Below are 27714 nucleotides of genomic sequence, written 5' to 3' on the forward strand. Positions count from 1 at the left end.
TCCATTGAAAGAATCAGCGCGGAACTAGCACATACACACCGCGTAACTTATAGGGCCTTTGTGTAAGAAAGGGATGAACGAAAACAAGAGTTCCTGTTATAATTGTCAATTGGGCCTCAAGAGCTCATAGAGATTTTAACAAAAATATCTGTTAGCACTATTGGGTAGTTAACCGGTGACTTAACCGATTGGTGGTTTGAAGTGTGTGTTGTTAAGATTTCTTTGCAAACAATTGTTGATGTTTTTATGAGAAAAGAGTCAGCTTCCAAAACCGACTTTACATTTCAAATATATTGTGCATTATAGGTATTGAGTGCATTATAATAATTATTATTTTCTTCAAAATGGTTTAGTATTCAACTACATCGGTTGAGAGAGTAAACGCTGACAGTATAAGAAAAGTTTGTTTGGCAGCACTAATTTTCATTACTGGCACCATTTACCAACACTTTCTGAATTCATTGCTGCTCAAAAGGCGGCTTGCCAGATCAATACGCTAACTTTTTCGGTTTAATTGCACATAATAATTATTGCTTAATTTATACCAACTGAATTAAATTTTTAAAACAACTCATATTTATGGGTGTGCTAGCTTACAGACAAATGTGTTATTTTTATGAAGTAACTACATTTGTGTTTGTATAGCTTCATCGCAAAACACACTCTGGCAGCTCGCTGTGGACAATGAATTTCGAAATAAGAATGGGAATTGGGCAAATTGTGGAAAGTGAATTTTTTCGTTTTCAGTGGAAGTTCTTGCTTCGGTTGGGGAAGACGTTTTTTTTTCCGATTTTCCGATTTTCGGAGAGTAATGTGGGTGTATTCCGCGGCGCGGATGTGAAAGTTTCTTGTGTAAACTACTATTTATTGGAAATAAAAAGAATGGTTTAAGACAAAAGGTGAATCATAAATATTCAAATGAATTATATGTGAATTGAATCTCTGTGATCAAAATATCGTGGAAAATAGTTTAACTTAATTAGAAAAGTGTTTTTCGTTATTGTTTGCATTGTCGTTGCTAACAATACATATGCAAATTGATTTTTCCCCTATTTGGTGTTTTAGTAAACAATCAAAGCAATGAAGTGAATTAATGTTGCACGAAAAACGCACAAGTTTTAAACAAATAATATGTGATTAAATGTAAAAGTAATACGTGTGAGAATGTTGTTTAATCTGCAGAAATGAGATTGTGTGAATATATGTAAAATTAATTGTGTTAAGTTGCCGAACGTACTTGAAATTTTATTGACCCCCAGCTAAGACTAAAACTGTGTATTAAAAGATAATTCAAGAAAAAAAGTAATCTGTAAAACATAAGTAGGCATACACATCCGCTGGGTTTATGATATTTTTAATCGTTTCTTGGTTCTACCTTTTGTTCTTTGTGTTTTTAACGAGACTTCAGTTCATTCATAGCTGTGTGTCTACATGTGGACAGTTTCTAATATTTTGGTTTTTGTAATAAGTATTATGCTAACAAAAATATATAACATGTTTCCTGACTAATTTCTATAAAATTAAAAAAATAAAATGATTTCTATTCTTGATTAGAAAATTATTTACCTAAAAAATCTGCACTTAAGCTCAGTGTTTTTCCAAATGAATTAAAAGATATTGATATTAAACCACAGTCTCGTCCCAATGGCATAGTGTGCTCGTATCTTTGCCACTTTATTCTCACCAAGACTCGCGATAATCCAATTGTGTGAGAGTGGAACAGCTCTATGCCATATCCTCGGAATAAACGGAAATACATATGCACGCACAAGAGTTGTGTGTGTGTACGCAAACAGCGCTTTATCCATAGTTGATATCTCCACTGTCTAGAAATAAAGCTAATGTTTGCAAATGTTTACTACTGTAAACACAATAAAATCAACTTGTTTGTTTCTGATTCGAAGAGTTTTGATAAGAACCCAAAATAAACAAAAAATATTTAACGTGTCAGTCCAAATCAGAGCGATCAACAACTAAACAGTTTTTGCATATTTATGGATTAAGTGATTTATGGTGTATTTAAAAAATAAGAAATCAAATATATTTGTGTCTTCTATTTTATGAACAAAAATTAATTTGGGTTAGCTTTAGTACATCATCTCACGATTTCAGGTTTAAAAGGGGTACGGTTGAATAGGGGAGAATCTCCGGATTAAGATTACATACAATTATATCCGCCGGAAAAAAAATCTAAATCTAAATGTAAATTTCCCAACAACACAAACACATACATACATTTCTATAAACTACTTTCAAGCACACATGTACATATTTACTGACCTAAATCTAAATAGTGTCGGTAAGGTCATCTTCTTGGAATTTTTAGATTATCTTATCTTAAGTATTTTATTGTGAATTTATATATAATTTAGGTTAATCAAAATTGTATGCTATAATTTTTAAAAATAAAAAGTAAAAGAATTGGGCACTTGGTAATAAAAGCTTCTGATGTTAAGGTGTGTTTCATATTTTCCGTAATATACTTATGATAATAAACTACATAAACATATAAATCTTTCTGAGTTAGTAGTGTTGTACATATGTATCAGTTTTTGAGATATCTGAATGAAATTTAATACAAAGGTGCATTTTAACAATTGATAATTTCAAATCGGACAACTATGGAATATGACATATCTCCACCACCAATTATTCAGTGTTTTCCGGCCAGTAGTTGCGGAAGACCTTCCCATCGCAATTAAGAGATCTTACTTATAGGGTGATTTTTTAAGAGCTTGATAACTTTTTTTTAAAAAAAAAACGCATAAAATTTGCAAAATCTCATCGGTTCTTTATTTGAAACGTTAGATTGGTTCATGACATTTACTTTTTGAAGATAATTTCATTTAAATGTTGACCGCGGCTGCGTCTTAGGTGGTCCATTCGGAAAGTCCAATTTTGGGCAACTTTTTCGAGCATTTCGGCCGGAATAGCCCGAATTTCTTCGGAAATGTTGTCTTCCAAAGCTGGAATAGTTGCTGGCTTATTTCTGTAGACTTTAGACTTGACGTAGCCCCACAAAAAATAGTCTAAAGGCGTTAAATCGCATGATCTTGGTGGCCAACTTACGGGTCCATTTCTTGAGATGAATTGTTGTCCGAAGTTTTCCCTCAAAATGGCCATAGAATCGCGAGCTGTGTGGCATGTAGCGCCATCTTGTTGAAACCACATGTCAACCAAGTTCAGTTCTTCCATTTTTGGCAACAAAAAGTTTGTTAGCATCGAACGATAGCGATCGCCATTCACCGTAACGTTGCGTCCAACAGCATCTTTGAAAAAATACGGTCCAATGATTCCACCAGCGTACAAACCACACCAAACAGTGCATTTTTCGGGATGCATGGGCAGTTCTTGAACGGCTTCTGGTTGCTCTTCACCCCAAATGCGGCAATTTTGCTTATTTACGTAGCCATTCAACCAGAAATGAGCCTCATCGCTGAACAAAACACGCGCGCGAAACACATTTCGAACCGAACACTGATTTTGGTAATAAAATTCAATGATTTGCAAGCGTTGCTCGTTAGTAAGTCTATTCATGATGAAATGTCAAAGCATACTGAGCATCTTTCTCTTTGACACCATGTCTGAAATCCCACGTGATCTGTCAAATACTAATGCATGAAAATCCTAACCTCAAAAAAAAACACCCGTTACTTGGAGAAATTGTTTTTTTTTTTTTTTTTTTTTTTTTTTTTAGTTTTTTTTTTTTTTTTTTAAAGGTTTCTGATCAAATTTTTAATAGTAACTATCGAAAAATTATGTATTAATGTTTTCTTACCCTACCCTATAGCATAAATCGACAGAATTAATGTAATATTATTCCGAAGCTATAATACTATTCACGATACAAAAGACTTAAAAGGAATCGATTCTGATCGGTAATCCGATTCGCCAAGTTTTGCAGACAAGCACTTGATTCCGATCATTCTGTTTGTATGGCAGCTATATGCTATAGCGGTCCAATAGCGGCGGTTCTTACAAATGAGTATCTTTTTGAAAAGAAAAGACATTTGCAGAACTTCAGATGGATATCTCAAAAACTGGACAGATTAAATCAACTTAGCTCGTCTCGCTGATCATTTATATATATGTACTTTTTAGCACATCTGATGTTTAATTTAAGTATTAAGGTCTTTCCAGTAATTTTAATGGTAGGAATCATAATAAATTTTTAATACATTTTTATTATCGCGGTTTATTTTTCTTGAAGCAATTTTAGAAACCGCCATATTTCATATGAGCAACTTTTTTTGAGCTTGTCCTTCTTTCAACAGACATATACATACATAGTATGTATATTAGAAAAAATATGTACATACATACATATGTACAAACTACTGGTTCGTGTTGTTAGCTTAGTACCGCGGTGACGTCTATTTCTTTAAACGTTTTTAATAAACAAAAGGCAAATTGGCGGGTATGATTCATCTGTGGTACATGTGTTGCCTTAATTAACGATAATTCCCAAGTCGGCTGGTTTCTGTGTGTGCATGATTTTTCTTTAAGACTGGATTTAATAGACACACACAAACCTAAATTTGTGTACATGTGGACGAAGTTATGTTGTTTTTTTGAAAGTGTGTACGAATGCATACGTTTTTGTTGTTGCACTCGACAGCCTTTGCGTTTTAATCTTTACATACTTATGCACAAAGAAATAAATGTACACGTATGCATGCAGCTTTATATGAATTATAATAACACATTGCATTAATTTGGTCTTGTATCTTTAAAAACTCGCCAGTCTGCTATTTATTGTGCACACATAAGCCAACACATGTACTATTTATTTATAAAGATACATTATTCTTGATGAACATTCTGCTTTCATTGCTATTATTCTATTCTCCAATTTGGCATTGTATTTTGCCTTTTGCCATTTTCTTCAATTCTTGAACAAGTTCAGTTCACAATACAATCGCGATGCTTGGTTTGACTTCTGGTGAGTAACCTTGTCTTCTTGCGTCTGATTTCGCCATCTAGCGTTATTACAAGTTATCAACAAAAACAACTTTCAACACAGTTATCTTTTAGATCGTTCTTCATATCTATGCGTTGTTGTGCCCATTCTCGTGTCTTTGTTTGTGAAGACGGCCGCATAAAAGAATGTGTGAATGTCACATATGTCAATATATTTTCTACTAACGGTATAGCTTTTACTAAAATTGATACTGCTATTAAATATATGTATATACGAACATAGTATATAAAAATATTTCTATAGTAATAGTACTTGCTCTTCAGTACTCCAAATTCCCTTTTATACCCTGAAAAGTTTTCCAGCAGGAAACATCGAAGACCCTATAAACCTTGATGGATCATCAGTGCACTGCACCTCGAACTACGACAGGATGCCTCTTGATCTCTCCTATCGAATACATAGTGAGGTCCATATGCTCCCAGTTTAGGAGCAGAACGAACTCCTTTTCAGGTAGTTCCTGCTGGGATGCTTTCGTAGAAATCACCCCGCCAGTCAACTGCTTGGAGCGGAACCGCCTGCTAGGAATATCAAGAGGTCACTCTTCAATTACGTCGACGACGTTAGACAATAGGCCAGACCGCCATTCACAGTGGAGTCATCAACACTTTCACTGACTCCCTTCCAGTGGATGGCGTACTCGGAGTCAAACCGCCACCTATCGCAGACGAAGAGTTTGAATTGCCGCGAGAAACGAGAGTGACCCTTGCGTAGCATCGTTCTGGACACTGTAGCGTGTTAAACTCCTACTTATCCAGAATAGACCCTGACATATCTAATGTATGTCCAGCATGCAATGAGTCCCCGCATGACACTGGCTACCTCTTTGCATGCCCTGCTAACCCTACTCATCTCAACTTTCGAACCCGTTAAAACAGCACGTTTATTCAACCTTCCGTTGGATGACGTCGACGACAACTTATCTTAACCTTACCAATCTAACGAGGATTAGGTACCCGTTACAACAACAACAACTGAAGAAGGCACGATGATTCCATCCGCCCATACTTCTTCAAATACAATGCCACTGAGAACGTACCCGCCAATGGCGTCCGTTGCTCAAAAAAACCGACTATTTTATGCTTGAAGCTCGCTATTTCGGCGACATTTGGGTTCAACAATACGGCGTCAATTCCCATATATCGCATCAATCAATGGATTCATTGAGAGAATATTTCGGTGAACAGATAATTTTACGTTTTGGGCCGGTCGATTGGCCACCAAGATCGTGTGATATCACATCTTTAGACCTTTTTCTGTGAGGATATGTAAAATCTTAAGTCTTTGTGGACAATCCGGCTTCGATTCAGGCCTTGACACAAAACATCACGCGAGTCATTCGACAGTTACCAGTCGAAGTGCTCGAACGAGTCATCGAAAGTTGAACTCAACGGATGAATCATCCGAGACGTAGCCGCGGCAAACATTTGAAAGAGATAATCTTCAAAAAATAGATGCCAAAGAATGTTATTTCGAATGATAATACATATTCCCCATTAAATTTGAACTTTCTGTGTTTTTTCTTTATAAAAGTAGGGAACCTTTAAATGCATCATCCTTTATTAGTAGATTTTACGCTGTTAAAACAAAATTTTTATTACTAGAGAAATATTCACGGTTAAATTTGAATAGCTGTTGTCCAAAAAATGAGTCACGAGTTTTATGCCAATCTGAGTGTAGCTTAGGAAAATGAAATAGGAAATTTCACCTTGAAGAAGCCAGTCTTTCTCAAATGCAGCTCTTCAGCGTGGGTGTGTTAGTTGAATAACAAAAACTGGATTCACATAAGTACATATATTTTTCAATTTCTTGCATGATGTATTTTTGGCTTATTTTAATTGCTTTAACACAAAATGTTTTCTCTATTATTTAATAAATTATATTATTTTTTTATACGAAATTGTTTTTTTAATACAAAATTTTAGCTGAGGATAATTCAAAATATAAATAGTTTTTGTTTTTTTTTTTTAATATTTGATTAAAACAATAATTGGTTATATTTTTGGCTTTAGAGATTCCAAAAACACTGCCTTTGTTGTACGCTACATTTTGACTGTCAACAGCCGAGATAAATAATTTGTTTGTTCAATTCCCACGACAGCCGGTTCTACGCACCGGAATTGACTCGGATTTTAACCGACCAAGGGCTGTTTTTTCGGCGAAACCGTTAAAACAACAACACAATTTGTTTGTTTAATTATAGAAAGTACTTTATTATTTATCAAGAGTAGAGTGGCATCCGCTTTATTTGCTTATCAATAGCCAAGTATATATACATATATATATGTGTGTATAGTTAATATAATACTTCTAAAATATCGGATACAAATTCTTGGAATATATTTAATTAGTCAACGACAATTTTTAATTAAAAAACGGATGTATCTTTTCGGGCTTAAGCAGCGTAGTTTCCTTTCTTTGTTTTAATATTTTTTTATTATAATTAATTAATTATTATTATTATTTTTTTAATTTGTTATTGACGTTTGAGTTCATTAAATAAATTTGTTTTCTTACTTTAATTGCCGATAACAACTCTCTTAGTAATAAGTTCAAAACTATAACTGAATCATATTATGGATGTGTAAGCTTTGGAAATGTACTGATCATAAAATTTTCCTTCCAACAAAGGTTTTTTAGCGAACGTTGACGGCATTGAAATTATTTCAAAGAAGTGTTTATCACTTCTTTCGTTTTTACGCATATTTTTTTTTTAAAAAAATAAAATAAATAAACGGTAAAAATGAATAATAAATGTTCGCACCACACCCTTCGTAGGGTTGCTCATGTGTGTTTGCAATCTCGTTGCAAATATGAAACATTCAATTAGTTGCGTTTTCATTTCATCAATTTGCTGAGCAAAAGCCACTAACTTGAGTCTTTCTTTCTCCCTTCGATTCGAGTTAGTATGTATGTATGTACCATATATATGGTTGCAATCGTTTGCGTTTGGAAGCCAAAGAGAGAGCAGGTTCGAACACATGTTTCTATGTATTCATGCTTTTGTAACATTTTAGGAAGCAGATGATAAATTAATAATAACATAACTCACAGTGTCATAAATGTGCGTTTTGTCTGCTTGCGAAGCTGCACATTTACAGTATTAAGGACCATTTATATCTAAAAATGTGGGTAAGCCGAAATACATTAGGTTGACCTGATTTTTTGTTGGTCATTGGTATGACTTACCTTAAACGATTATCCATATCGACTTAAATATCTTTCTGAAATCATAAAATTATTGCAAATTATGTAAACTATGCAATGTGAAATCAAAAAAATATACATATATTAATATATGTTTTATTTTAAGACCTCATAACACCTAAAATTTTAATTAAGTTCGTCAATAATTTTACTACTTTTGAATAGAATCTGGAAATGTTGCTCATATTTGGACGTTACTTACATTAAATTTTACTTTGCATCCCAATATAAAGTAAAGTCGGATGATCACATCTCGTCGTCCAATTCCCTCAAGTGAGATGGTAAATAGAGTGATCTGCTACATAGGAGAATATCTAATGCAGCATTTGAAGTCATGCTTGAGCTCACACCGCTTCATCTAGTGAGCGGTCAGGAAGCCAAACACAAACTACCACAAATTTCAGCAGAAAAGTGTGGCAGAAGTAAGGTAATCTAGTCTCAGCGGATGAAATAGTTAAGTGGTACTACAAGTATACCATTGGCCCTTCTCCCATGGGACAGCATTATCAAAAGGGTTAAATTCACCAAAAAGTTCAGGGTTACCCTTGGCAGCAAGGCTGAATGGAATGATTCCACTCACAAGCTATTGGTTAGGGATAGTATGACCAAGTGGCACACTGACAAGACGAAAATGTCGCAGGAAAACGCACCGAACTCTCCATACCCGTGGGAATTTTTTCCGAGCATTTTTTAGGTAGAAGTTTTTGCCATAAGTCAGTGCGTAGAGATAAACATCCAACGCAACTATATACTATACGAGCGATAGTCAAGCACCACTTAAAGCAGTCTCTTCCCGTGAGATGAAATCGCTACTAATGCAGGAGTGTAGAGAAGTGCTGAATAGCCTAGCGGAAGAAAACCATGCCCATCTCATTTGGTTGCCCGTTCACAAAGGTATAGTCGGGAACAAACTAGCTGATGGGCTCGCTCGCTCCGCAGCATCCACTATCATGGTAAGACTTGAACCCTTCACTGAAGTGGGTCCCAAATCATAAAGGAGCTGCTTCGCAAGGAAGAAGGCGTAGGCAGAGAGAGACATTGGCATTGGTTTAAATATGCAATCAACCTCCCTAGGGATAAACTCAGACTACTGGTCGACATTTACTCTGGCCACTGCAAGCTGAAGAAGCATTTGCACAATATGGGTCTAGCTTCTTGCGTAAATTGCCGGTTCTGCGACAGGGAGCCTGAAACACCAGAACACCTGCTAATTGACTGTACAACAGTCTGCAGACTTAGATTAAAGGCTCTTGGATCCATGTTTTCAAATAGAGATCACATTGCTTTGGTAGCACCCACCAGAATATTGGACTTTATCAATATGCTGGGGCTAGTTAGGAGAGGGCAATTCCTCGTTTATCAATAATCAGTCTATTTGATTTCTACAACTATTTGTTCGATTTGGCAATAATTTTGTTGTGTTTGAAGCGGTTGAAAGCTTATATTATTAAAAATCTGTTCACAAATTTTTATAACTTTTAGTTACATTTTGAAATAAATCAACCTACCCTAATATAAATATATACTACAGGGGTTCCCAATAAGAGCGCTATTCTAAGTTTAAAGCGTAATTACAGTGACCTCTGTCATAACTATCACTGACAATCGGATATTTTAATAGTTTTATTTATATAACTAGCATACTTAGTGTGACAGTCTAAAGGATTTGAGCGAGCAAGGGTTCCCCTGTCTTTGTGCACTCGGGTGCTGAATCTTTAGACCTCGCGCACGCTTATTAAACGTTGGTCAGCAACCAGCACTTGGCTGGAGTATATATTAGCCACCTCAATAAATTTGTACTGGCTGTAGGTGCTTTCTAGATTTACGATCGTCCTTTTGATCCGTACTTATGTACGTACTTAGTAGTTCGGACATAACGGACAAGCGTCTTTAGCAGACCCAAATGGGGTTAATCATGGTCTCACGAATATCTGTCTATTTACCTGATCTGACCTAACCTAAGCGGCTACACTTTAGAAGACTGTAACTCAAAAATTATGCGAGCCATCGACTAAAGTATGTTATTTTTAAAGGTATAACCTATCGAAATATGAAAAAACCCGTTTTTCCAATTAAGTTCGCTTTAAAATTAAAGTTATGCATTGCCCTTTTTGAAACGCCCTTTATGCTTTTACATATGTATGTGTGAAACCACAATTTCTGCATCACAAAGATAAATGAAAGAGAGTGGCTACACTACTAATGATCTTTTTTCCCGTTGATGATTATTTCAATTGTTGTATCTAAGTGTGGTACATGTATGTATGTATGATCGGCTGGTACTTCTGTGTGTGAGCATGTACTCGTATGTGTGTGCTTTGCCGTTTTTTAAGTGATTCATTCAGGTTCAACAATAGGGAGCAATTTGATTGGTGACAATTTTAAAGTAGTTATTCTTCAATGTGAATGACACCAACTATGAGCACACATTCATACATACATATCTACATTCATGTGGGTGAATTTACATATTTCTACTTAATATATTTACATTTAAATATTTGAATTATGATGCGTTTGTAACTGAATTAAAGCTGTGACTTTTAATCACATACAAACACGTGCATATAAGTACATATAGACAATGCATAACTTAATTGGCCGCCAAAGTCAAGCGGACGGTGTGATTGCCCAAATATTTACATATATGTATGTAGTAGAATAGGCGCCTTTTTTGTATTATTACACATTCATAAGTTGCATAATTACGCTTTTAAACACGTGTTTATGAATCGCTTTCCATCAAACTTACTTACAGTTACAAAATGTGTGCGCAAATATTTACAGAAGCTTGTATTTTTTACCTTTATTACGCATATTATACGCCGGTCAGTCAGGGAATCACCCAGTTTGTTGTTGTTTACCGAGTAAACAAGACAATAAAATTGTTGCTTGTTTCATATGCTCTGCTGCGGACAAAGCTTGATGTGCATGCGTATGTATATGTGTCTTTATTGCATCACATGATGAGTATGAGGGAATTTTTATTATCAGTGATTTTAAAGTGATATTCTTAAAGAATTTTATTTTATGTTTTTATATGCTTTTTCCTTAAAAATGTCTCCTTCAATATTTGCTTCCAGCGACCATTCTCTTGAAATGTGAGAACCATAAAAAGTCACCAGAGAGTGGGTCCAGAAAATACGTTAGATGCGGAAGCAATTTATAGCTCAATGTATATTAACGGGATACATGGGTTTCCTTTGGTAAAAAAACAGTCTTTTTTAACAATTTTTTCTTATATAAAAATTTCATATTTCAAAAAGATCGGTTGAGTAGTTTTCGGGAAATCTTGCCAAATGACTTCAAAAACACAGATTCGAGAAAAGCGCTTTTAAAGACGCCACACTTAACCTAGCTAGCCTCGAGCGCACAAGTTCTCAAGGCTGTATGTTCGAAACTATTACTCGGTTCAACTTGAAAATTTAGGACAATATTTTAGGTGTTGTGGAATTTAATAAGACAATAAAAACTTCCATTTTTTGAAATCCGAAAACCCATGTAATCCCTTGCTTGTCTGGAAAAAATATTTGGGAAGCAAAGATAAACTACCTTATCAAATGTTTGAAATTTGTATAGCACAGCAAACGACGGCGTATTTTTACCGCTCTTTTGACATTTCCTTTCAGTAAGATTTGCCACTTCATCATGGAAAGATGAACCGATCCGACAACGAGTCTTAGTTATTAAAACTTATATCCTGTCATATGAACAATTGAGCGTCTAGTGAAAAAATTTTAAGCCCCAGACACAGTACAAAATGTTCCGGTGTCAGTGAAACAAAGAAGTGCCCGTAGTGTCTAGAATATCGCTAAGATTATTATTTTAAAAATACACAGTACAATTTTTGAATACTTTTTCGGCTACTAAAATTATATTTTTGATCAGATCACAAAACTGGCAGGTCAAAGAGACCTATACACAGAACATGTTGAGAAAACTTGACAGTGATACTGAGCAGATAAATTATCTCCGAGTAATCCTTGCATCAAATTCGAATATGCTGTTTCGAGAACTGAGCGGCTATGCTTTTGAAGGCCATAACCTAAAAAATATTTCAAATATTCATTTAAAATTTTAATATGGTATTTTTAAAGGTACACACTGTCGGAATATGTGAAAACAAATATTACGATTTCTGTTTAAAACTCCCTAACAATAAGTGAATATTGTTTTTGTTTTTCAAATATAATTGCAAGGCTTTATAAAATAATGTAATGTAATAATGACTTTTGAATCATATCAAATACCCAGAGAAAAGAACGAATTTACATCACTCACCACAACGAGAATTTAATTTCTAGCTAAGATGTGCTTACTCGTCAGAGTTGAATGAACGATTCGCATGATGCAAGTTTCCAACAGATGACTTCACAATCTTCACTGAAAGCGAGTAACTCCTTATCAAAATTTGGTTTCGGCCGAATTCGAAACTTTCTTATTTGTTGGTTTTTCCCAACGCGTTCGTTATCAGTTTCTTTCAAGAAATTTAAATGCAAAAATTCCTCTCAAATTTATTACGAATAATTTCCGCTTAAAAGTTACTAATACAATTACACAACAACAAATCATTTAGCGCAGGTCTTTGTGTAGGTGTGTGTACGCGTGTGTATGCGTGTGCATCGTGGTTTTTTACTTTGAAATGTGTCACGTTGAAATTTAAAGAGACACTTGAGACTGGTGCGCATCACCACTAGAAATACATACCTTGTAAGCTCATAAGTACCGGTGCTATCTACACACCCACATACACATACAAACAAACGTAATTAGTTTATTATTTCATTGGTTGCTGTAAACGAATGAATTTAATTAATAACTGATTTTCCTCTTCATTTCTTTGCAGCACTTGCAATTTGTAGTTAATTGCTGAAGCGTAACGGCGAATACCGAGCGCATCCATTGTTCGTGTGTGCCAAATCTACAGCAACATAAGCTATCAATCAGTCAGTCATACGTATAGTCAGACAGTCATTGAATCACACATGCACTTGCGAATCAATTACACGGTATACCTACAAAAACAACAATAACAACAACAACAACATACATACAAATGTAGCAAATCAAGAGCATCGGAAAAAGTCGTATTGAAAATTTGCATTTGCTCATTGTAGTGAAAAATCAAAAACAATAATAACAATAACAACAACCAACCGAAACAAAACACCAAAGGATTCATGTTTTAAATGCTTAGCAAATAAAGTGATTGCTTTACACTTTCTCCCGCTGAAATTGCAACAAACATACGAAGATCATAAAATGCACCAAAAAACAATAAAAACACTGAAAACTACAAATGCAAAAGCTGTGAAAATGCCAATGACAGCCGGCAATCGCACAGTGCAGCGCCATACAAGTGATCATACACGTTGCCATATCTCGGGCTGGAGTGCGCTTTTTGTGCTCTTGGCCTTGAGCACTTGGGCCAGCCAGACGCAAGCGTTCGATTTGGGCAACGAGTTGAATCTCAAGCCGACAAACTACGCGGAATGGAATAAAAATGTCACGTACGTCAGTTCAACCGCCTATAATGCGCGTGGCATGCAGCCACTTTACGAAATCACACATAAAATTATTTGGTTCTTCACCGGTGAACATCCACTGCCAGAAGGTGAGCGCATGCTAAGTTCAATTAAGTGCCATTTATAATTAGAAACAAGTGTAGGGGGGGCAAGTTTGTGTAGAAAACCGAGTATTCGATATTTTCACAAATTGGAAAAGTGTAAAAGGCACGAAATATATTGGGTAGTCGAAAAAGTCTTTTCGTATTTCACACATCAACTTTTTTTATATTTATACTAACAATACTTTTTGCCATTTTTCCGCTAGAGACAAATCGAAATTTCCAGAACGGAACCGAGCGAACCATTGGTGCGCTACACAGCATAGTCTGCGTAAACTTCACAAATTTCATTGGTAGCTTTTTATACGAAAATTTCAAAATATAGCGAATTTCTTCATTATTTTCACTCAGTTTTGAACAGCTGTAACTTTTTTTTCAACTTTTCCGAATTTGATTTTAAAAAACTTTTTCGACTACTCAATATTACGCTGGGCGAAACATGTTACGAGTCCATAAAAATATGCAATTTCCATATCATTTATTGTCTTAAAAAATTTTAATTTAATTACTAAACCAATTTCTTCCTTTCTTATAGGTTACCTCGTAGTCAAGGAAAACGATATAGAATTCGGTCCGAAAGTCGAACGCAATGAATGGATTGATTTAGTCAAACATTATTGGTTAATATGGCTAATTGTCTTGCTCGTTGGCCTACTAATTGTTACAATGCCAGTTGTTGGGTAAGCAACGTCATACATATATACTCTCTTAAAAATTCTAGTTAAACTATAAATGAAAACACAAAAAACAAGAACTTTGAAAGCGTTCTCACTAAGTAAAATGTCTTTTTGCGCTTTTCCCCTCAATTAGTTTATGCTTTTGCTGTTGTCGCTGCGCTGGTGCTTGTGGCGGACGCTCGGAGCCGTTTGACAAGAAACACGACACCTGTCGCCGTGTGTTCTTGGGATTCTTGCTTATAGTATTGGCAACAGGTTTGCTGTAAGTAGCGTATATTTAATTGCAGCACACATTTCTAAACGCCACATAATCATTATTTACAAGTAAACATGCTAAGCAAACAAACATGCCTACATATTGATTACAAAGCATGTAAATATAATACTTGAGCGGAAGAAATGTATTGTGTTGAGTGGCTTACATTTCCTGTAAACCTGCCCACCGTATTTATTTTCGCTAACTTTTTGCGTTTTGTATGCATTTCTTTCGCCCGTCTACAGTTTCGGTGTTATAGTCACATTCGCAACGAACAGTTATATGCAACAGGGTATTGAGAACAGCACAAATCGTGTACGTGATGCCAGCGTTGACACGCGCAAATTTCTGGAATCCACATCGGAACAGGTCGATCACGTGCTCATCACGAACTACAAACAATTGTCAATTCAGCTGGACAATATTATGCGCGGTAATTTGCTTAACTTGCTTATAAAAAAATTAAAATTAAATTAATATTAAATTAAATTTTTTTTGTTGTTTTTTTATGCAGAAACATCGAGTTTCATCATAAAAGAGTTGGAGCAGAAATCAATGGCTGTTTCGCTCATCTATCTAACAGACTTTCTTGAAAAACTGCCAGAGCTTAGACTAAAATTACAGAAGATGAAGAGCATCACCAACGATTTGCGCGTTTACGCTTCACAGTTAAGCGATGGTATGTTGTGTTTGTACTGTTATTTGCCTTTTTGTATATATGTTTATATTTATGTATGCATTTATTATAAAAACTAATAAATTAATCTGTTTCTGTTTTTTTTATAAGGCTTGCGTGGCGTAAAGCGTGATTTGTTGGTTATGTTGACCAAATGCAACAACAAAGCATGTCAGGATGTGCTCAACAAGTATGAGATCGGAAAGCTTGATGCTAACGGTATACACTACGATCAGGTAAGCGAGATAATATAAACCACCTTAGTTAATAAACTTTAGTAAAAACAAAAAAAAATATATAAAAATTACAAAAAAAAAATTAAATGTAATAAAAATAATAAAGCAAATAACTTAAAAATACAAATATATATGAATAAAAAATTGTATGCAACGAATTTATATTTGTTTATTGCTAACAATGTTTAAATTTTTTTAGTTATATTTGGAACTAGTAGTGTTTTGTGTTATTTGTTTTTTTTATATTTTTTAAATAAATATTAATTTTTATAAAGTTTTGTGAAAAAAAATCATTTTAACAATGATTAAATATACATTTTTTATTATATTGTTAATAGATTTGGCTTAAATAATTAATTAGGAAAATATTTATTTATATTTTTCCACTGCGAATTCAATCAGACCGACTTCGTATAAAAAGAAAATTTAATCAATTAATTATATTTTTTTTATAAATATGGAAACATGTAGCAATTAAAGAATATTAAGTTTTGTAAGGTTATGCAAATTAAAAAAATATTTTTTTGATAATGAAATATAAATTATTTATTATTTTTTAAATTAAATTCACTTAAATATTGTTATAAATAAATCAAAATCAATGAGACAAATTTGTAAATAAAAAATATGATTTTTTTTTAATTAATTATAAATATTTATATTTTTATTTCATCATTTTGGTAAAAAAAAATATTAGTAAAATATCTAAAATATATCTTTGAATTTGAGAATACTTTTTTGCTCGAAATTTTAATACCGAAATATTTCAATGCTATCAGATGGTAGACCGCTACTTTCCGAAGGTAAACAATTTTAAAAGCAAACTAAATTCATAATTTTAAGAATTTCATTTACCCTGTACACTAAAAGCACAGTTATGTGTACCATTGAACATAAATTTAAATAATCATCAATGCCCTAAAATTTCCTCAGCTTCCGGATGTAACAGAAATCATCGACAATTTGGATAACCTGATAAGTAAGGACATAGCCTCGGCTGGCAAGCGTGGACGTGATATACTGAATCAAATGCGCGTACATCTCAATACAACAATTGCAAAATATACGCCAAAAATAATTGATTCCATAAATAAAGCAGGTGTGTGTGTGATTTAACAACTTAAGCCATTCTCAAGCATTACTCATGCCTTGTTTGCTAATTAACACATTTTCTTTCGTAGGTCATGCTTTCCAACACGCCTCAAACGAAATCAAATTAGAGCTTAACAAACTTTCTCAAGTTATTAAAGACAATACTAAAAAGTACACCGGTGTTGCCGATGACTATTTGGAGGAATATGGACCATATCGCTTTTACTTTGGCATCGCTGTGTGCTCAATATTGTTACTGGTGAGTCACATGGACCATTTGTTATTTTTTTGTTTATTATTAATATAAAAATAAATGTTATCACGCTTATGATTTTTCATTTTTTTTTTTTTGCAGATTTTGCTTTGCGTGGTGGCTGCTTTGTTGTGCGGCATTTGTGGCAAACGGCCGGACGGTTATGGCGATGACTGCTGCAATAAGGGCTCGGGCTCACGTTTCTTGATGATGTAAGTGATAGATCATACCAATCTTTATGTATATTTTGTGCTAACATATGTATGATTTTTTTCTCTACACAGGGCTGTAGCGCTGATTTTCCTCTTTATGTCTTTGATTGCTTTGGTAACACTGGTGCACTTTTTGATCGGTCTTATCGCCTATCGCGGCGTATGTCTTCCATTAAAGTAAGTTACTTTTTTATAAACACAAAATAGTATGTGATTGTTAACATTTTTTTCCATTTCATTTTAGGGACCCTCAAAATGACGAAATATTCGCACAATTCGACAATTCGATCGACTTAAATAATGTGCTTTATCCACCGCAACACAAAGGCAAACCAACCTCGGGTGGTTTACCACCACTGCGCATTTCACACGTGATCACCGCCTGCCAACGCAATCAAACGATCTACGAAGTGTTGCATATACATAATCGCATTGACATTCACGAAATTAACGACTATCCAGCACAATATAAAATCAATCAGACACTAGATGATCTGGTAGATGGCATATCATTTGACGACAGCGATATCGAGATTTTAAGTGCGGAGGATAAGCAACGCATACTCAATCTGGCCGATTCCGCATTGAAGAATTTCGACTCCGCCCAATATATAGACAATCTGAACGACACCATCACCAAACATTCGTTAACAGAAATTGCTCAAGAATTGCGTCAGACCGCGAAGAAAATCGACAAAAGTGAGGATATGAAAGATGTGCAGGTTAGTCTGCGCAATCAGGCATTGCATTTGGAGACCTACGAACAAAACTGGGTAATACCAATGAAGAATCAATCGGTGGAACTTATACGGCTGGCCAATGATTTAGATCATAGTTTGCGCTATAAGGATCGTCCATTCCACGAATCCATACCGTTGTTGGTCAGTGAGATTGAGCGTGCGCAGTTATTCTTCCGCGTGGACGGACGACAATTCGTTAAGAATACCGCTGTAAATTTGACGCACTATTTTGCCAGCGAAATAGAGAACTACTTGAGAATGGTTGTGGTGGCAGTGGAGAAGAAAATTGGCTTGTGTGCGCCGCTAGCGAATGTCTATGACTCTGGTGTGGTGGGATTGTGTAGTGCTATTGTAGATCCATTGGTAAGCGCTAGTAGTTGGTCAAATTTAAGTATAAAATTGCAATAATGCTTTGCGTGCTCTTTTTTGTAGAATGGATTCTGGTCTGGTGCCGCTTTGTGTGTTGTACTCTTTCTGCCAACGCTGCTGGTGGCAGTCAAATTGGCTAGTTTATATCAGAAGTCTGACCCATATCCCGGTCCACTAGTGGAATCGTAAGTGCCAAAGCTTACACAAAATCCTAATATGTAGCGATAATTTGTGTATAATTATGCCGTTAGTTTTTCATACTAACTTTTTATTATTTTATTTTAATATATTAACAAAAATATAATTTTTTTTTAGGTTTTATTAAACCCTTTTAACTCCCTACTTTATAAAAAAATCTAGTGAAAACCTCACCAACTAACTTTTGTTATATATTTATTATAATTAAATAATAATTTTCTTAGCGTAAATTAAATATAACCACTATAATATTTCTATTTAGAAGTAAACAAAAAAAAAAATAATAATTAAGAAACGAATATTTTTTCTACCATTCCTTTTTTAGTTTTGTAGCATGTATTTAGCTATTTATGCTTTAAAAATGAAAAAAATAATATTTTTATATATCTTCTAAAATAAAAAATACTACCAAACTAAAATCTCTTTATTATTATTATTTTTGACTTCTAATTCACATTTGTCCTCTCTTGCATGCCCACTGCTTTTCACAATGTTTGTGTCTTACATTTGATAAACATTTTGCAACTACCAATTTTCAGGGAGTATTTGTATGACGCATATAGTGAACGTGATCATATTCCATTGGCAAAGTAAGTGAATTATTCAATATATCATCAGTTTTAATACATATTAATTACATTTGTTGCTTTAGTTTTTCTGTACAATTTGTTTGTTTTTGTATATATCGTGATTTTGCCCTCTGTTCGTCTATTTTTGTTTAGCATATAATTTTTTTTGTATTTTATGTAATTAAATTTAATTTTTGTAACTTATTGTCTACAAGAAGTTCTGCTTGTTAAAAATTTGAGGTTATTTTTTTTGAATGTTGTCACTTTATATAACAAAATTTTCAATTTTGTATTGGATTAGGGGAAAGAACAACGAGCAGCTATGAGCGTACAGAAGTGCAAACTGTAATAATTTATTTAATTTTTTAACTAAATAAAAATTTAGGTTTTAGGTTATGTTAATCCGCTTGTCAGAAATAACATGATATACTATGCTCCTCCTCAAGGATTTATATTGTGGCATTATTTCTTGAAACTAAAAGGATATTTTCGATGTTTTTACAATAACTAGTCTTGTATCTATTTCTATTCAATATGAATTTTTACCCCTTATTGAAGTTTAAAGAAATTGAGATTAGAAAGATCTCCACTTCTTTGAATTTAAATTTAATTTTACATTGCTATCCAATTTTTCAATAATTTCGAAAGAAATTAGCTTGCCGCAAATATTTTGTTTAAACAATTACCTATATTGAAACCATGAAAATCGTATCTCTATAATTGATATCCATCGTATTATTCATTAGCACCTACTATTAATAAACATTTTATTAACTTGAATAACAAAATATATTTTAGCTAAAATTTTTATAATTTTATTTTGTTTCTTTTAGCTTGAAAACTTTTTTCGTTTTTATTTACAATTTGAGCACATATTTCTTGCGTTTGTTTGCGAAAAAAACTATACACTTTCATTTTAACTTTTTATAGTGGGCCAAAGAACAAGCGCCGAAAGAACAAAGACCGTAGACGCGGTCGTGAATACTACGAGGATCCAGTCGCTTCCACGACGCACGGCGTGCCACCAACTGTCGGTGTGCGTGACACGCGTTACAGCGACATGGCACCCAAGTAAGTGTTAAACTTAAACGCATTACTTTCCGCTTACTCCTCTATATACATAATTGCTGAATGCATAAATTTATGCAAATAATATTGTTGTGCGCTTATATCAGCTAATATTTACAAATATAGTTAAATATAACGTTCCAAATGGCTGCTGTCATACTAAACAGCTGACTTAGTGCTAATTTGCTATGCATAACTGTAATGTTTTTTTGCTCTGTATGCGCGTGTACGGCATTTTTACATATTTAGTAATTTAATATGTTAGTTGCTTATTATTTTGTAATTTTTTGGTATTTAAATATTTTTATTTTTTTATCTTAATTTCCTTAGAGCTAAGTGTATTGTTGGCTCTGTTGATACGAGGCCAAGATCATTGATGGGCGATGGTTTCTATTAGGTTCTATAACACTGACGTTGGTGATGATTTTCGATGATGATGTTATAGTGGTGCGTTGGTTAATTTAAAAACTTTTTTCTTTGAGTGTCTTATACGTTTCGTAACCGGCGTGCGAAACATTCAAATGAATATGCTTAGCTTAGTTTCTAACAAATTTGCTTTTCTTTCTATTTCTGCTATTACTAATGCTTACGTGAGCTTATTACATACAAACATACATACGTACACTTATTGCTAATCATTAATTTTGGACTCAAAAATTTCTTTTGAAATTGTGGTTTTTGTGGTCAGAAAACCACTTCCTTTAATTCAGCAAGTAACTTTTATTATTATTTTAATTATTTTTATCAATGCTATGCACATTTGCACAACCGTTAGGGCGAAAAAAATTGAGTTGAAAAATGTATGAAAATAACGTTTAGGAACACACAAAAGTTTTCAAATCAGTTTTGTTTTTAACTGAACAAGGTTTTGAAGCATGGAAGTTCACATTTAAAAACCATTATTTTTGAATTTATTTGCTAGTAATAGGTAGAAACTAATTGGCTGTAGTTGTAGACTGTATTTTTATACATATTAAGCACAGCTGTTACAGCCTCAAATAGGCGATTTTTGGAAATAAAAATACCGTATCCACCGTTTTAAAATTTACGGGTATACATATTTAGTCATATTTCAAAAAATATACAAAAATGTTGAAGAAAAAAGCTTCTTCAAAATACACGTGACCTCTAACGGCGTTAAAAATATCTTTCATCGCTGCAATGATTCCGGTTTTCTCCGTGATTGAAACCTAAGAAATCTCTACCGTGTTTTTTTAGACATGGGGGAAGTAGTACAACGCATATAATATAAGAATTTAGTTTAATTATAAAGATAAGGTTTTGCCATTAGGTTTTAAAAATAATTTCGTGCAAGTGAAGATGTCAACCGTCTCGGGTTTATTTGTATAGACAAGCGATGTCACGTAGCGCCAAAAAAGTAGTCCAGCGTTATTAAATCGCTTGGGCCTTCTTCCAATTCAGGCACGATAAAAGTCATTAATAAGCTCTATAACTTTCCACATTGACTGTAACATTATGGCCGGTTTCATTTTAGAAGAAATATGGATCAATGATTTCCTCTACCCTCTGATGACCGTTCGGCTTCAATGCACGAATGTCTGATCAAAATCAAGTCCTTGATTGGAAAACTTGTTTTATTATTTGTGAAGGGTATTCTACCTTCGGTACAACTGAAGTTAATATATATTTTTTTAATGTCACACTAAATGTGTCCCTTAATATGGAAATTATGCCAGAATTTTAAGTTAAGTTAAGTTAAGTTGTTTCATATCGCTTATAATAATGTTTGAAATATTATAGTATTTGATATATGTAAGTAAAATAAAAAAATAAAAAAAAAAATAAAAAAATTAAACAAAAAAATTAAAAAAAAAAATTAAAAAAAGTTAAAAAAAGTTAAAAAAAGTTAAAAAAAAAATTAAAAAAAAATAATAAAAAATATATGTAGGAGTATTAAATTTAGCGGGTTCGAAATGTCTAATAGACGTTTTATTCATATTAACATAGATTTTTCCTTAATTCTTATAATTTTTCATAAATGAGACTTAGTCTAAATGCTTGAAGTTTATTCGTTGAACTCCGCAGTTAGGCAAACAAAACAAATTATTTGCCAAAGCCGACTGATTTAGGCTATTAATGAGAAAATGAATTTTATTCTAAATTATGTATCATAAGCAAAATATTTTATTTTAATTATTTCTTTTAATATAATATTTGTACTCATCGCTCAAATTTCTAAATTTAAACATAGTCCAAATACTAGACTAATCCACGTTTTTATAGCAGCCTGTAAGAAAGCTTACTGCACAAACATAATAAATACTCTTCCTCACGTGTCCACGATATCATCATCATCATCAGCTCACCACCACCATCATCATCATCAAAATATACGCGCTTTTGCGTCAAAAATAAGCAAATATTTGATTTCAAATATGCGCTTAAACTAACACTAGACATTAGTATCAACATTAGACAAAGCATTTTTCATTCTGCCACAACAAATTGCCTAGCGTAAGCCTTAATGTATTCGTAAACTGTCAGTTTAAGGCTTTTTGTATTAACATTTTACAACTTGTCTGTCAGTTCTGCTTATGGCAACGCATATATGTATGTATGTATGTGTCGCAAAATAAAAAACGACACGCACACGATGACTAATATTTAACATTTCAAACATTCTTCGCCACAGCCACTTACATCTAGCTGCAGACACGCTGCAACTCATAAGTTTGTGTTTAATTTTCTTGCTCCAAATAAAACTGTACAAATATCTATGTACATATGTGTGTGTTTTTTGGAATTTCGAATAAAATTGTTACTCAAATGTTTTCTTTTGCGTCTACCTTTTGCAGGCATTGGGATGGCGGCCCACCGAGATACCAGAATCCACCAATGGCACCACCTGCCTCCGAGTACGAACGCCCACCGCCATATTACTATCCGGGTGCCACGGAGCAAGACTAAGTAATACAGATTGAGATACATTTTTAAAATGTCGCCAACAAACAAGTAAAGCAAGCAAGCAGCACCAACAACAACAACAAAAACAACATAAACATAAGCAACAAATGCAATAACAACAAAAGCAGTGAGCAGAGACAAATTGAACACTTGTGAAATGCTTGTGCCGTTGCAGCGGAGGCGAGAGACGACTCCCAGCAACAATAACAAAACATAATAATGTGGCATGAGGTGCACATTGCGTGCGTCCAAAAGTTATTAATAGCGTATTTTCTAAAACGCATTTGTTTTTGATTTTGCTACTTTGAAAAACTTGTGGAATTCAAATTGATTGCGGCAGCCGCGGCACACTTGCCCACAACACAACAGTTTTTCTACTCTCGAAAACTATAAACAAACAATCAAAAACGAAGCATATTTTAGCGAATAATACAAAAAAAGAACATTAAAGAACTTACAAAAAGCAAGTGAAAACAATTTCTTGATTGCACATAAAAATACTGTTGGTTTCAAAAACCGAAAAGCGTGTGGAAAAGTTATAGCTACATAAATATATAAAACAAAAAAGAGAACATAGGAGAAAAAACGAAAATAAAACACAGCCATTATGCATTTTCATTCCAGCGCCCCCGACACACATACACACATATGTAGTAGATACTCGAAAATAGTTTCGATAATCTCAAGTATTTTAGTTAGTTTTATATTGAAGTGTTATTCAAAAATATATATGTGTATGTATTGTATATGTGAAATGAGACTGTATTTGTTAGATTTTGTAAACACTTTTAATGAGTTGATGAGTTCATGTCTCATTAGCTACATATAATATATATATTTACCTAGGTACTCAGAGACACACACACACAACATTATTTTTAAACATGCCACGATTCGTGTATTTCAATTTTAGTAATATAATGAAAATAATAATAAATAATACCATTAATATTGAATTCATAAATTTTATTATAAGCATTTATATAAACTGTATGTGTACACCATTCAATTAATTGCAAGTGTGTTAGATTTTAAATATATATTAAATTTATGTATACATAAATGTACAAGCAAAGGAGAAAAAACAAATAATAACAATTTGAATTGTGAAATGAACCATTTATAATGAAATGAACGAATTTTTTAATTATTACAACCAAATGTTTTTTATATTTACAAAATAAATGAAAACGCTGTAGACGACACATCGACGTTGCAAGCACATCATTTTTTACATTAAGTTTAAAAATGCGGTTTTCTTTATTTTCTTAGCAATTTTGATGCGCAACGTTGCTTTTTGCAATAATAAATGTCACAAAAGTTGTAATTTGTTAATTATGCAGCCGGCAAACGCATATTTCGGTGGAGTTTGCTGCAGCCCACAAGCAAAGAAGCAATATGTTGGCATGCGTAGCAAATAATTGTAGAATTTCGAGGAATAATTTTGCATTTAAAAGTGAGTTAAGGTGTTATAAAGCATGCTGCAGCATAATATAATAACAATAGCAGCTAAAATTCGAAACAGTTGCGAAACTGCAGGAATTATAAAAGACATTTCTAAGACTGTGTTCACACGAGCACTCTTTTGTCGCTCATTATCGGCCAAATCGCTTTTGAAATCGTCATATGCGCAAAATAAATCCGACGACTTGAGTCGAACAATTTTTTGCATTTTCTTCCATATCACATGCCCAAATTCTGGTACGCGGTGCTCACAAATATTGTTGGTTAACTAATTTTTATCCTTACTCACTCTTTTATAGAACATTTTTATTGTGTTATGCATATTTACATACATATTTGCATATTACATATAAAAATAGATGTTAAAATTAAAATTTTCGAAGATAATGCAAATATTCATTTGGAACCGAGCGTTATTGCAACCTTGAATTTTTAAATGAAAAGGTGTGACGAATTGCGTAGTAAAGTGTGCCACACGATCACGAGCGACATGGTTGCTTCGTCTCTCCTCGCCTACAAAAACCGTTTTGGGCGACAAAAGATGCCTCGTGTGAACATAGTCCAAGCTGCTTCGACTCAACTGTGTATTTAGATAATACAGCGGCGAGCATATTATTATATACGCCTAAAGTATTTTGCATTTTTAGTCTATGGAGAGAGAGGGACAGATAGATAGAGAACGAGTTAAAGAGAGGGCAGGAAAAAATGTGCAGGAAATTGGAGTTTTTCAATTAGCAAATATTTAATAATAATTAATAAAATTAAAAAGTAAAAAAAAAATTAAAAAGAAAGCAGTCGTAAATTTTAAGGGTGATATTTATAAGCAAAAACAATAAACGGAAAGCAAAAAAAAATTAGACGAAAATATTAGAAATACGTAGTAGAATGGGAAGCTAGCTTGTATGTTTATATCTGAGTGCAAATAAAAAAAAATTCGTTCAGAAGCAATGTATACAATTTTAACTTTGAAGTTTAGAGGTTATTTTCGAACAGCTGCTTAACTTCGACTAAAAGTTTGCTGAATTTATTTAAAATGCAATTTGAAATTTTTTAACCATTCCATACAAAAAGTACTTGAGAATTAGAAAAAAATAAAATTAATATTAATTCAACTTTCAAATACTCATCAGACAATACAAGATTTTAATTTTTTTCTTAAAATTTCCAAAAACTTTTAAAATTTCACGGATTATGTTAGTTGGTCTTTTGGATCTTCAAACACATTTTCTTCAAATTAAATGTAAATTGTTTTTTAAATCTTCAAAAACATTTTTTCAAAACTTTTAGGTTAAAAATAATAAATCATCATATTTTTTTTTAAACAAGATGTGTAAATTCTTTTTTAAGTCTTCACAAAAGTATTTTCAAAACTTTTTGGTTAAAAAAAAATAATAGTGAGCTGCAGTCAAAAGTCTAATTGCAAACAGCTGTTTCAAATCAGCAGATTTTTCTTTAATAATCTTCAAAAAATTATGTGCTTAGAGTAAAAATATATCAGTGGAAACTTAAAGGTTGTTTTCGTGGGTTAAAACATAGCGTTTGGCTTTAAAAACGAGTGAGCATGCTAAGTAGTTACGAAGAAGTATTTTTTTTTTTTAAATTTTAAATAAATAATTTTCACTTTTTGTGTTTTGCATGAAATTGCTCAAGTAGTAAATACAAAAATGCAGGTGCTTTTTCAAATGACTGCCGTGTTTATTTTTTGTCCGCCATTTAACACAATATAAAAACCTTAGAAATACAAACTAATTAAACAAAATTTAAGGTTATAAAAAATTCCGAAAAAAGAATAAATGAATATTATAAAAATTTCAAATAAAATGCTGCAACAAAAAGCATTAAAATATTAAACAAAAGTACCGTAACGAGTTAATTGAAAGCAGTAATATACAGTAAGCATTTAAGGAGCATGTTGGAAGGTTTTAAACTGCCATTTAAAATTAAACAAAAAAATATTATAATACTTGAATAATAACTAAAATAGATTTTGTCCAAGAAAAGTTGTAACAAAATAAAAAAAAAAAATTATATAATAATGAACACGAACCCATGCGAAAAATGCATTTTAAATAACGCAACTGTTGTATGTTATCAATATGATTATCTATTATTAAACACACTTGCGGTATATATTTACAAACTATACGCTATGTATGTTAAGCTAAACTAAAAATGAATAAAAAGGTAATAAATAATAAAAATTGAAGAAAAATTAAACAAAGAAAAAACAAAAATGTTTACAGTGTCAATATTAACTTTGTTTTCTAGTTCAAAAGACACACAAAAATTGGTATGCTCACATGAAATATATACTTATGAATGTTCTATTGTCATAATTAAATGAAAAGACAAGCAAAAAGTTTATTATACTTGCTATAAAATATATATATACAACTTTATTGAGATTATTATAGGAAACATGGCAAGTGTCCCGTTACTTGTTGTGCGCATTTAATTTTCACTTAAACTTAAGTAAACCTGTCTGTCTGCAACGTACCGATTTCAAGTGACTGGATTTGATTTGAACTTGTCTTTTTTATAATAAAAATATTGTAGAAGAAATATTTTATAGCGTGCTATAAAAAATGAAAAAAAATTATATTACTATTATACACAATATAAATTTAAATATAAAAATAAAAATAATAATATTTTCTCCCCTTCATTTTGCTTTCTCTTCAATAACACATTTTACTTGTGACACCTGCTCGTATATTTGTAAGTGTGTGTCCACGAAGAAGTTGAAATTAAATGAATTACACATACGAAAGCAAATCTAGTATAAAAAGTTTTGTCATTACAAACTCATACTCACTTAAATACAAACTTAGCTACTTGAAATCACTCAAAAACTCTAATGCAAATCATTTGAAAACATAAACTATGCACTTTTAGATAAAAAAAATGATAAGAATGTAAACATAAATGTGTGGTGAACGGCTGGTGACATAAAGACATAAACAGTATTTGCAAATGTCTCATAATTGTTGCAACAAATAGAATTTGCAATGCAAAAACAAAAAACGAAAAAGAAATAGTAGTAACTTACATAAATGTGGTTAAGCACGCCAGGGGGAGGAGAAAAAGTTAAACTAATTCTGCGAAATGCAATGCCAGAAGCAAAATGCAAAATAGAAAATCAAATACACACATACACACACATACATA

The 27714-nt window shown here is 32.9% G+C and overlaps 1 protein-coding gene across 8 annotated transcripts; it reads left to right on the forward strand.

Moving 5' to 3' along the window:
* Positions 1–737: 737 nt before the first annotated feature.
* Positions 738–27581, forward strand: LOC105231381 (prominin-like protein). 8 transcript variants are annotated; one of them, XR_007422807.1, is made up of 18 exons: positions 738–899; positions 13032–13799; positions 14347–14491; positions 14622–14750; positions 14990–15177; positions 15259–15423; positions 15532–15656; positions 16436–16459; positions 16590–16755; positions 16838–17007; positions 17104–17213; positions 17286–17390; positions 17458–18316; positions 18386–18507; positions 19060–19110; positions 20020–20160; positions 20488–20604; positions 22974–27581. XR_007422807.1 is itself a non-coding variant. In XM_049457044.1 (17 exons), exons 2-17 carry the CDS (start codon positions 13448–13450, stop codon positions 23083–23085), a joined length of 2964 nt encoding a protein of 987 aa, XP_049313001.1. In that variant the 5' UTR covers positions 738–899; positions 13032–13447; the 3' UTR covers positions 23086–27581. The 8 variants fall into 8 exon arrangements, 7 of the variants coding, with proteins under 7 accessions (XP_049313001.1, XP_049313005.1, XP_049313003.1 ...); XM_049457044.1 differs by lacking the exon at positions 20488–20604; XM_049457048.1 differs by lacking the exons at positions 20020–20160; positions 20488–20604.
* The last annotated feature ends 133 nt before the right edge of the window (positions 27582–27714 follow it).

This window comes from Bactrocera dorsalis, chromosome 5 (assembly GCF_023373825.1).
Source record: "Bactrocera dorsalis isolate Fly_Bdor chromosome 5, ASM2337382v1, whole genome shotgun sequence".
Taxonomy (NCBI): Eukaryota; Metazoa; Arthropoda; class Insecta; order Diptera; family Tephritidae; genus Bactrocera; species Bactrocera dorsalis.

Coding starts and splice junctions, on each gene's coding strand:
- LOC105231381 (XM_049457044.1), top strand. CDS start 13,448: ATGCACCAAAAAACAATAAAAACACTGAAAACTACAAATGCAAAAGCT. Junction 14,492..14,621: donor GTTACAATGCCAGTTGTTGG/GTAAGCAACGTC, acceptor CCCCTCAATTAG/TTTATGCTTTTGCTGTTGTC. Junction 19,111..20,019: donor GATCATATTCCATTGGCAAA/GTAAGTGAATTA, acceptor AACTTTTTATAG/TGGGCCAAAGAACAAGCGCC.